The sequence below is a fragment of the Pyxicephalus adspersus genome, chromosome 5 (assembly GCF_032062135.1).
Source record: "Pyxicephalus adspersus chromosome 5, UCB_Pads_2.0, whole genome shotgun sequence".
Classification (NCBI taxonomy): Eukaryota; Metazoa; Chordata; class Amphibia; order Anura; family Pyxicephalidae; genus Pyxicephalus; species Pyxicephalus adspersus.
The window spans coordinates 129,529,361-129,541,724 of record NC_092862.1 but is presented as its reverse complement, the minus strand read 5'-3'; the positions used below and the strand labels follow the sequence as shown (position 1 = coordinate 129,541,724).

The window sequence follows — 12,364 nt, the reverse complement described above, 5'->3', positions numbered from 1 at the left end:
TGAATGATTCAGCCCACAAACCACCTACCTAGCCTTGACGCAAACAGGTAATTATAATCAACATTAATTTCACAAGCACATGTCAGCACCACAAATAAACACACAACAGGTGAATCACAGACATACACTGCAGACTCCATCGCAACAAAGGGGAAAAGAAGCAAGTCAGTAATACACATGATTTGGGGCACATTCATACAATGAGTATTACACCAAAATTGTTTCTTAAATTTGCATATGTTGTCTCTGCTAAGTGCACATAATTCTGACAAATATTAAACATTTACAAAGTTGTATGTTTGCAAACTGAAGAAATTGCACAATTTACCAAAAGCGTTATGGCTTGAGAGCCTGAAAGTCACCTGCCTTCAGCCTCCAAGAAAGAATCAAGGGTGCTGGAGTTTGGCTTTACACAAATAACCGTCAATAATTAGTGAAAGTGCTGGAAGTGTTACAAAAAAATATATTACAAAAAAAATACACAAGGAAAAAAAATGAATGCAGCAGTGTCACAAACTGATGGAAAAGCATGAGCTTACTTGAGTTTTGTGAATACAAAGGCCCGCCATTGATATGAGGTTGTCCAGAAAACTGTGAAGTCACAGAGGGGGTCCGCCTGTATCCCCCGGAAGAAGCAGAGGATGTGTTGGAGTTGTGCCGAGAGATCTGCCTTGCCATTGAGCCAAACTGAGAACCTGGAGCCGAGCCACCACCAACTGCTTGCCGAAGAGAGCCGCACACAGCAATAGGTTACTTCATTATGCAGTGCAGTACAAAGAAGCAAAGCCTCAACAAGGTAACATTAAGGAGATTAAACTGGATTCCTCTATTTTGCAGACGAGAAACTTATTTGATTTGACAGTTCTAATCTGTATGATGTCACCTTGCGGGCATCATATGCAAAAAACTGCTTGTTGAATTTGCAGGTCAACGCTGAGCAACAATGGCACAATGGTCACAAGTAAACTGACTTTGCAAGAGGTAGCATGCACCATAAAGTACAGTGTAAACTAGGCTTAAGTTTGGTACCTGGGTCACCATCTTGTAATGTTGCTCTGGCATGCAAAAAAACTGCAACAGTTGCTCAAAATGCCATATACATATATACACATTTAAAATGATCACTGAAGACATAACCAGTCAAATATAATTGGTTTAAAACCACTCAGGCAGAAATAATGGCCAAGCAAAGTTAAAAATAAAAATTGAATCATTTGTGCAGAATATTTCATCTCTCTGATGCAAGATAAACAGATTCTATAGAGACACAAAACTGCATCCTTTACCTGAATGTAATTGTTGATGCGACTTGCACATCATTACAAGCTTACAGTAACCATATCTAAAACTGAAATAATAAAAACACCCATATAACAGCAATCAGCACCCTTGTTTGAAACCTGCCAGGATGAGCTCAAACTTTTAGGGAGTTTTATTCCCACAGGGTCAGAGCTGACTCACGGGCTTGCACAGAATCTGCTAAGCAGGACAGCATTGTTATATAGAAAGCTGAACATGGCTGCCCCATTGTGCATTTATATTCAAAAACTATACATAGAAGCAAGGCTTTAAAAACAAAGATAAACTCCAGGCAAACTACAAAATATTTATATTTGTTCTTACAATTGGTAACTCTGTTCTGTTAGGCGTTTGATCCAGATCCACCTTAGAGATATTACATTAGCGCTTTCCCTGCTTGTAGGCAAGTTACCAGAGTTTGACTGAACGCTCTGTGCATTGCAGGACCTGGTTGGCTCATTTAGATCAGTGATTTTCAACCACTGTGCCGCGGCACACTAGTGTGCCATGAGGGATCTTTAGGTGTACCGTGGGAAATTATCCAATTACCAGTGTCTGTGCTGTAGTGACTGGCAGAGTAATGTAATACTCTTCCATGTCAGTGGGTGGCAGTAGGTAACAGTTTTCTTGTTCATTCTTAGAGACAAAAGAATTAGCTACAGAGTGTCATTTTGTAACATTTTTGATTTGTGGTGTGCTGCAGGATTTTTTCAATGTAAAAAAATGTGCCGTGGCTCAAAAAAGTTGAAAAACACTGATTTAGATGCTCCTACCACTTCTAGTCTCCTATGAGGAGGTTCCTAGAAGTTCCAAATAAAATGTAATATTTTTGGTGAACAAAACTTTATTTAGTAGCTTTTCCTATTTTCCTGAAGTTTAGCTTTTTACAAGTCCTGATAGGATGACGCATATTAGGATGATAATCTAAACTTTAACATTATATACTAAAATCTATGCAAAGAGTTAAGTCCACCTACATTGTCAGTATACGGAAAATACGTGGTTCTATTTCTAGTTCTTGAAAACATGCAACTATGGGGGTTTGCCATATTTGCTAGCACAATGTAGCTGTTTGATTAAAAAAAAAAAAAGGGAGGGGGAAGCCTTTACGTCCATAAAGATGATTTGAAAAATGCCATCAATGAACATAAATCTTCAAGCAATTCAATTCAGGCCGCTTGTCCTAAATAGGACCGTCACAAAAGAAGATGCATCAAATTCAAGCCTTCAAATGTCTCCACAGTTCTTGCCCCACTTACCTTTCTGACCTGGTTGAAAAAAAAAAAAAAAAACTCCCCTAGCCGCTTTCGATGCTCCCCAATGACTTTCTCACTCATAACCGGTTTACACTCATGGCTCCAAATCTTTTCTAGAGTTGCCCGACTCTCCTGAATGGTCATCCGCCTCCTATTCGGCTTGCTTCTATTTTCTGCTCATTTAAAAGAGCAATCAAAACCCACCATTACAAAAACTTTCCTACCCATCTTTTTCTTTCTTTTAAAATTCTTTTTTCCTATTGTGTGTTACTTCCCCCACCCCCTAGACTGTAAGCTCTTTGGGCCAGGGTCTTCTCCTCCTGTATCACTGTCTGTCTGTCATTTGCAACCCCTATTTAATGTACAGCGCTGCATAATATGTTGGCGCTATATAAATTCTGAATAATATTAATATTTTTATGCAAAGATGCTGATTACATGGTTATACAAATGCATGAAATAAAATAAAATCCACTATAATATATTGCAACAACTTTCTGGTTCTTGCTCTTCAGTAATCATTTTATTTGCACATGATCATTTCTGATAAACATAATGGGTCACAAGTTCCAATCCATCACCAATAAATTAATACGCCTGAAATTAGCAGGTTTAGCTTCATGCAGAATACATCATTTTTTCCATTTGATGAGTAAAAACGTCCTGTACACTTTCTTGCCAAGTTTACAACAGTGTAGTTGATTACAAGTGACCCACACTGAATTCAGTGAGAGCCATAAAACCGGATATTTCCTCATTTTTAAAAGGCTGTCCAGGAAAGAACCGAACTCTCCTGTGTTCTCTCTCCAAATCTTACCACATATATGTGCTGTAGAAGCAGGAAATGTTTTGCATTAACTAATACAAGTTCAGTTTTGGGGTCATTTAGAATGTGAGCTAGTAAAGAAGTTTAAGAAACAAGCCGGGCAGATGTACAGGATGAGCATCATGAAGAATAGAAGTGCCATGGAGCAGATTTGTTGTATTCCTAAATCTTTTTAAATGCAAAAATGGTATATTTGTGGAGTAAAGCCGACTTCACCAATGTCTTCTTCATAACTCACACTGGTATAATCATGGTGGGAAAACAAATTGTTTCTAAACCTTTGGAAACTGCTGTTCTGGGCTACCTTTACTATGCATGTACTAAACCAGCCTTGAGATCAAACTGAGTACCTGTAGAGCCCTGATAAAGGGGGCACAGAATCCCATTTACAGATAAAGAATGAAAACAAAGTCTTAGGCCTTCTCTTCTGAATTAAGGAGTTGCCCCTTTTGGATCTAGGAGTGAGCTCACATCACTTGCTAAAATAATTGGCATTTTCTTGTGTCAACAGCACCTGTATGGCCCTGGAGCAATGGTCAGAGACCAATCACCAAGCATAACTTTTCATGCAGTGCTAGCCAGTCAGTAGCAGTGCCAGAATACAGACCCTAATGTTGGGAAGTCCCAACTTTTAATACTGGTGATGCAGACAGGTATGTTTTGCAGAAAGGGCCAGGCAATGTCCCTTCTGCAATAACTGCTATTACCTGCCTGATTGCCACCAAGCTGTCAAATTTTGCAGAGCTGCACACTCCCAGCTTACTTTGTGCATGCCGGAAATGAATGAAATCCTGCATGAGGGTTACATCATATCAGCCTAGTCAATCAAGATAGCCAAAGACCATTTCAAGGAAGAAAAACAGAATGGGGATAAGCAGTGTTCCCAGCTTTTCAGTAAGCACCTAAAAAAATCCGGGTGGTTACTAAAAAGTGCTGGGTGTTGTGCCTGGCTAACAGGGGCTGGGGAGAAAACTGCAAGTATTGTGTGTTTAGTGCCACTTTAAGCCAAGATCAAATGGCCCATCATATGTTCATATGGCAAGCACATTTGAAAATACTGGGGTGAGATGGTCAAAATACCTTCTGAAAAGATTTTAGAGCTGTGTGAAGACCAAATCTCATTCTATAACCTGCTAGCTAGCCAACTACTGCTAGCAAGTCAACTTGCAAGGGGATATCCTACTATAGATTCAACAAAAAGACTGCTCAGACACAGCATTTTTCTGGTTCTTTTCCAGACAGCCTCTTTAAAATGTGGACAGGAAAAAAAAACCTATGGCAGAGGTAACAGATTCTGCAATTATCTGGCCTTACACAATCTAATTTGTCTGTGAGATGTACTGCAGGATGATACATCTCAGAAGCAGTAATATTGTAATGTGTCATTATTTATTAACCATGTCTGATTGAAACTTAATAGCTGATGGCAAGGAAAGTCTGCAGGATGTTTAGCAAAGCCTCTAAAGTGAAATGTAACTTAAGGAATCCCTTAGAAGATTATAATAATGCAACAAAGCTTGCCAAGAAACAGAAATGGGAAGATGATTTATATTTCATAAAGCAGCAAAACGCTTTTTTAATGCTTTCACCTCCTGTTTAGATTATAATGGCTCAATGGGTGATAAGTGGTAATTAGGAGTTGGTTCACACCAACCAGATCTGCTCACAGTTTTCCACTGCCTACTTTGGAAACTTATCCTACCATTAGTGTAGCTAAGGTTTACCCACTCTGACCTGACCTTTAATGTCTATGACCGTCTTTATACACTGGGATTGAATTGTCCTTCATTCAAGTCATTTCCAACACAGAAATACACTGCATTAACCTCTGATGGGACACCGTGTTCAACCCAGGAACTTGTTTTAAGCTGGGTGGGAAGAAGATGTAGGTGGGTGGCAGCCCCTGTATTGTGACCCAACTCATTAGTAACCACTTTACAGTCGGGTGGTTGCTAAAAAGTGCCAAGTGGTGCACCCAGCCTAAAGGGTCTGGGGAGATCACTGGGACGGGTAACACATTTACAACCACCAGAAACTTTGGATTGAGCAGGAGGGGGAAGGGATTTCTGTAAGACAATTCTTACACCGAAAGTCACTTCCTGCTTAACCCAGACAGTTATCCCAGTGGATCAGAAAGTTCAGAAAAGCCCTTCAGATGTTTGATGTACAGTTCATTCAGAAGTCCCAATGACAGAATGCTAGGTAATCTATAGGCTAGAGGAAATTGTCTGGAAATATCTGTAATTAATAAGCTGCTGTACAGTAAGAGGTGGGATTAGGCTGCAATCAATGGGTCAGATGGCAACTATATTCTAAAACAATCATGTCAGTCAGATGACTAAGCAATGGGCAATGGGACTAAGCAACCTCCTTTTGTTTTATTCACTACACACTTATGGTCACAAAGGATTTAAGTCTTGTATGCAACAGTCAACTGCAAAGCACACTCTGAAACCACAACTTCTTGTAAGCAATGGTTTGCAACTTACACTGGTAATAATGGTGCTAGGAAACACCTTCTAGTCCACTCATCTGCACCATTAGGAATTAATAGCTAGAATGGCAATAGGGCTAAAAGACCTATCATATAGAGCTAAGTCTATAAATTATGCATGTGCAGTACGCCAAATGTATGTTTAGATTAGATATTAATTTAGGGGGAAAAAATAGTTATAACTGAAATACATATAAAGTTATTCTATTTCACTTAAGAGGCTTTTATTTTTATTTATTTTTTTTTGTTCAACAGATGACATTACATGGATTAAAGATACATGATAAGTCGTGTGAGAATCACCTATGGATCATTAGACACCAGGAAATGAATCTACAATTATTGGTACACCTTGAAACCACCATGGATTAATTAATGTAAGAAGTCACCCATAGTCCATGTTGTGGAGGTCTCACCTGGAGGAGGGGGAGGTGGCGGAGGAGGTGGTGGTGGTGGTGGTGAAGGTGTGGGACCACCAGAGATACCTGGGGGAGTTTGGGTAGTGAAATAATGTGTATTGTCAAAACACAAAAAGAACTTCAAGTGATGCTTTGAAGACTCAGAACATAAATTTATGAAAAGACCCCAAAACCCATCCCTAAACCTCTCCAATGAAATCCTGTCCAGAATATGTTGTCTACATCAATCAGACCCCAGAAGTCCTCTACAGGGTAGTGACTGGCTGCTATGGGCAGGATCTAAATGTTTGCTTTCTTCGTTTGAAATGAGCCTCTTTTAAAAAAAAATACATTATTGTGGACTGGACAGAACTCTTCCGTGCTCTGATTCCTCGCAGCCAGTACAGAATAAACTTGAAAAAAAACTTTCAGACACCTATCATAACTTGATACAAAAACAAGTGGATTCATTACTTGTGAAGACTGGTTTAGGTGTCTATTCAATAAAGAAATTGCTATAACTGGCCATATACCTAGAACAGTTTAGAGCCCTGAATAACTGCTTGTTAATTTTCTAGATACCTGTATCTTTAAAAAGCGTGCTAAAGAATAATACAATTTCCAAGGTGTCAAAGTTATTTTCTAACACATTGAGTAAAACTGTAAACGATTAGCGTTCTTGCACAATTGTATTACTATGCAAGCGCCACCACTCTTTACAGACCACTGTAAGGTGTTTTATGAAACCTAAATTCGGGCTCGTATGGGGAAATATAAAACTTTGAATTGTTCAGTGTTACTTTGCTCCTAACCAATGCTAGCCATCATCAGGTCATCTCTTAAATAGATGGCTCACTAAAGCTACTTTGACATGGATGACCTCTGTATTGAATGTATTTAATAAATGGGCCCTATATATCTTGCTAATGGCCCAGTATAAAACAGTGAACGGGGGACAAGCCTTACCTGGTCCAACAGTTGGTGGAGAAGGTGTAGGAACAGCAATGGGAATGCCAATACTGCTGCTGCCACTGTTTTCTCGACTGCCACTCCCTCCGCTGCTGCCGCTGTTAACATGAAATGTCAGATGTCACTAACTGTCTTTCAACCTCAGATGCAGACTTCTGCAATAGTACATCGGCATGTAAGCTTGCCTGCTTACTACCAATAGGATGGGGCCCTCTTCACTTCCCCCAGACCAGCTCACATTTAGCCCATAGCAAGACATGCTCATGGTTCAGTTCCACCTTAAAACTAACCTCCGAGATTGGTTTAGATTGAGGTCCTTCCAGAGTTCTCTTTTTGACTTGCTAGAAAAGCCACAAATAATACAAAGACCAACGGAATTCCTGTTTTGTAAAGGGGTCAATATTGGCAGCATATCTATTTCCTTTGTATAGGTTCTCTTAGTGTAAAAATCAGGTTCACTAGCTGAACACTGCAGTTTCTAAATTATTCAACATTTCAGGAGCAAATTACTCCACTCTAGTAACAAGCTGATCTTTTTTTTTTTCTCTAAAGCTGCACCTGAATTATGTACTAGAAGCAATTTTCTTACACATTACTTACATGGCTTTGGGTTTTTAAGCATAAAACATTATGACAAAGCCATTGAAGGTAATATATAACCAATAAAAAAGAAGATGGAAGACAATTTACCAAAACCTCTTACAATGTAAATCCAGAATCAAGTACATGAATGAGTACAGTGACCTAAAAATCTTTTACCTGTGCGTTCTTGGCCTCTGGTTCAGGGAAGCAGTTCTACCAGGACTGTGCTGACTTCCAAGCCTAGCTGGACTGGTCATGTAATCATTTGGAACCGTTGGAGGTTTGACGGGCTCCAGAGTTTTGTATGGGGTATTTCTCCTGTGAACCATTAACAAACAAAAAAAATTAATATAAATGACATTAGCTGACCGCACCATTTGAAGTGATACCCAAAGATATCTTGGAGAGGTTGGATGAATCTGGCCTAGACCCAACTCCCTCTAAAACAACTGAAAGAGTTCTCTCTTCAGCCTAGGAAAATGGATATACATGTTTTAGGACACTGCAAGTTTATGTTCATTGTATTAGATGAAAAGAAAGTGGTTTTTAGCTGTAAATAACACTAAAGAGAATCAGTCACAACCTAAGGTTATGTACACATGCGTGTACAGCACTCGTCATCCGTCCTGGGGATCCACAGACTATCGTGATGAAAGCATAGTGAAGAAATGCAGCAGGGTGCCGCTCCATCATTCTCTCCCCTCCCCATAGAGCAGAACGGCACTGTATGTACAGCACTCATTCACGCATTGTGCAGTCTTTTGTTGTTGGAAAGGACTGTGAAAGAAACATTTACTAAAACATTTAATGCTTAAAGAACACAGATCTGAAATTATGTATATTTATATAGTCTTCCTAAGGTTCTAGTGTATTTTTGGGATTGTCAGCTGCCAAACTTGATTCAGATAACCTATGGGATCTGCTAACTATGCATAACCTCAAATAACAGACCCTCTGTAGTTTAAAAGGAATGCAAGTCGTCCCAGGATTCTGTAGTCAATGTTTTTACATTCACTTAATAAGTGGGAAACAACAGGGACAAAATCAGGGTTTAGGCAAAAATAGCAGTGGGGGGGGGCATTATATTGACCATGCTAAAGAGTCAGTCAGGAGACTGCTAGGACTAGTGCAAGGAAATGTCCACGGGGGGCACCAGAGACAGAAAGGAGGACGGTGGGCACATTAGGCAAACATAGGAACTGGACTGGAAATTTCCCCTGCACATTGTAGAAAATTGTAGAAATTAAGAGATAAGAGATCCTCTTTTTTGACTAACAAACTTTAAATATGGATGCTTCTAAGATTGCTTGAATGTCTTCTTCAGGGCTCTTGGTTATTCCAAGAGCTTGTACCTTCCAATAGGTTAGTGCAGCCTTTCTCAACCTTTTTAACATGGGGAATCCTTGAAATAACTTTCAGGTCTTTGGAAAATTTCTTTAATTTTTTTACATCCACAGTTTACAGTACATTAGTGTGGTGGTCACTTGGACAAATGCTTACATTGCTGCCCAGTGGGAAGAACATCAACCTTACAAAGAACAAATACAATTATTGACGTTACATGACCTGACCTGAGTGGCACAATCTACTCATTTCCCAAGGAACCCCTAACAAGCTCTAAAGCAACTCTGGAGTTGGGGCTAGAAAATCTTTTGCATTATTTGATAGCAAACATAGATAGCAACGTAAAATCCTCTTATACGGCTTATTCTAATTAGATAGATGTTGCAAAGATGCCAGATTTACCATTACCATGCAAGGCCACCAGGGAAAGCCTGGTGGCCTTGCAAGTTACAGCAACAATGGATAAACAAAAACACTACAAACCTGAACTGGACATGGTCTCTTTTCTGATTATTTTTTGGTACATCTACAAAGAATAATCTGACTCTTATACACACACACTTCAAAAAATTAGGCAAAATGACTTACCCCAAGGTACCCCGGCCTGGCATCGGTGGACTGGGTGGCTTCTGAGTAGGTGGATTTGTTCGGGTTAAAGTGCCAGTCCTTGCTGCCTGGTTTCCACCATGCTGGATTAAAAAAATACCAATGAAATGGGTTAATACTCTATTAATCTTTAATTACTACAAAATCTAATATCTAGAACTAAAACTCATATTAAAAATGTTAGGATTCCCAGACACAGCTCAGAGTGGATCGCATTGATATCGACTTTTAAAATATTGTATTAAAATAAATTAAAACTTTTGCCTTTCACGTAGATCTAAAAAAGGTCATAAACTCAAAAGGTTTTCCCAAAAAGAATTGTGGTATATGATTTCTTATTCCTATTCTGTTGAAGCAAAATATTTAGGGAGACAAGTTTATAATTGCCTGAACAAAATAAATCAGAAAACATATGCAGAATATTTCTGCAAGAAAGAAAATTTTCCTGCCGAATTCCTGTAATCTAGCGTCCTTTAATCTTTTTTAAAAACTTTTTAGGCTGACAACACCGGGAATCTGCTGCACTGTAATCTTAACCAGTGTTGTCGAATTTGCCCAGTGGTTCCTTTTGGACTACAGACAACCTGCCTCTCTCATTTCCAGCATCAGGTGTTCTGTAGTGCAGCACTGAGGTTGTGAATAATTAGCAGTTTGGGGTTTTTTTGCCCAGACATAGATTGCAACACCTTTAGTAGATGCTGTAACACCTTTCCAATAGTAAGTGGCAGTAATGTATGATAAAAATGCAAATACCCCTACAAAATTGAAAAGCCACTTACAAAAAAGGGCCAATGTCATCATTTTTTTGCTTTTTAATATACTATAAATCAGAAAAATACCATAGCACACGCCCTTAATCATCTGTCTCTTTAAAGAGCCCTATGTCATATACAGAGTTGAATCCAGTTGTCTGGGAAGCCTTCCATAAAATGCAAGTCAAGAAAGCAGAGATCTATAAATGAGGAAAGCGCTAGGATTAGATGGCGGTACTACCAAGGTGTCAATACATCAATAATATATTGCCACATCACTCGGCACACACAAAATTAAACTATGTATCCTGAACAACAGCCAAAAGGGAGAGAAAGGAAGAAAGGATGGAGGTTGTAATGGACTGATAGCGATGCAGCCTCGGTTACTGAGTGGGTTTAAATGAGAAAGAGCACCTCTTACCTTGGCTTTTAGCCACTTAATGATGGCAAAGGGAGAAACAGAAAAGTAAAGATTAATGGATTGTCGCAATGAGAAGTCACATATCAGACATACACAGAAAGAATTTGCGGTTTTGTTCTTCCGTTATAATGCTACAGTATGCTGCCTGCCAATGTAGAGGTCACTTGGATAAATGCATCAATTGCTTACATACCAATACGGTGATCATTTATAAAGGAAGGTTTACATTTTGTATTGTATACTAAACTGCTTAAACCTCAATCATAGGAAGTGGTCCTTCCAGCAAAAATAATTTATGAATGCCATTGATTATTTTGTTCCCATGTAATTGCTTTTAATACAAGTCTCTAGCCATCATTAGTCGATACATTTTGCCCAGTTGCTTTTATTATTTTTATGCAGAATTAAAAGGCTGAGTTGTAAAAAACTACTGGTTCAGAAAAACTTGATTCTCCCAATCAAAATACGGCTTTGAAGATTCAGGGACAGTTCAGATTTCAAAGTGGCTGCAAAATGTGTATTTAAAGCTTGACAACCACTTGAAAGCCCCATTTAACCTGCCAGATTTTTGTAACCACCCAAGGATCCCATTCAGACCTTCACATTTACCTGTGTCTTGGCATTTAAAATGTTTTTTTCTTTTCCAAACATTGGTAGGAATGAAAAGGTGAAGGGGCATTGTTCTGAACAAATCCTCAAAAAGGAAAGAAAAGTAAAATTTTGGTACTTATGAGCAACAAGAACGATCCTTTCTTTTGGACAGCAGGACACAGAATCTATTTTATTTGGTCATGGTATACAGACAGAAGGCACAAACACTTGTACAAAAATATGGAAAACACAGGAAAACCTTACACCCTGTGGTTGGTAAAGTTCATTTAAAAACCCAAATCCCATCACTTTTTTATAGTGGGCAAGGACACATTACACACATGACAGAAGGACTATAAATACAATGAAAAATCATGACAATTAGAATAAGACACATTATGTCACCAAATCTTTGATATGTAATATGAAGCAGCTGTGATTTTATTTTTTACATTAAACTGTATGCCAACGAATCAATTAGTAACAAAGTTATAAAGATAGTTTCTCCTTCTTCAAACAAGGTATGCCATCATCTTTAAATGATGTGCTGCAGTCATATATAACCCTGTGATCCAGCAAGCCCCATGAGAAATCAACCTTTTGCTGGTTAATGACCAACTGAGGCATGGAAGCGGATCTCCCCTAGTGTGGTCAGTTTGCATCTAGGGAGCAATAGGATGCCATGCTCATGCATGGGGTGTCTAAATAGAATGTCAGAACATGTCCGCCACTATCCCAGTGCAGCTCCTTCTGTATTCTTCTGCAGAAGAGAGGGGCCGAGTGGTCACACGACTACAATGACCCAGCAAAAAAAAATTTACTTGTT

General features: G+C 39.0%; 1 protein-coding gene across 13 annotated transcripts in view; it reads right to left on the bottom strand.

The window, feature by feature from the left end:
* ABI1 (abl interactor 1) overlaps positions 1-12,364 on the bottom strand; it is a 68,816-nt gene that overhangs the window by 11,074 nt on the left and 45,378 nt on the right. For 2 of the 13 annotated variants that reach the window (XM_072412692.1, XM_072412698.1), the window contains exons 4-9: positions 10,948-10,962; positions 9,757-9,857; positions 8,002-8,142; positions 7,240-7,340; positions 6,292-6,360; positions 540-719 (exon numbers count right to left, since the gene is read on the bottom strand). In XM_072412692.1, the coding sequence (XP_072268793.1) occupies positions 540-719; positions 6,292-6,360; positions 7,240-7,340; positions 8,002-8,142; positions 9,757-9,857; positions 10,948-10,962 (607 nt within the window). The remainder of the gene's footprint in view (positions 1-539; positions 720-6,291; positions 6,361-7,239; positions 7,341-8,001; positions 8,143-9,756; positions 9,858-10,947; positions 10,963-12,364) is intronic. The other 11 variants (XM_072412694.1, XM_072412699.1, XM_072412695.1 and 8 more) reach the window with 7 other exon arrangements.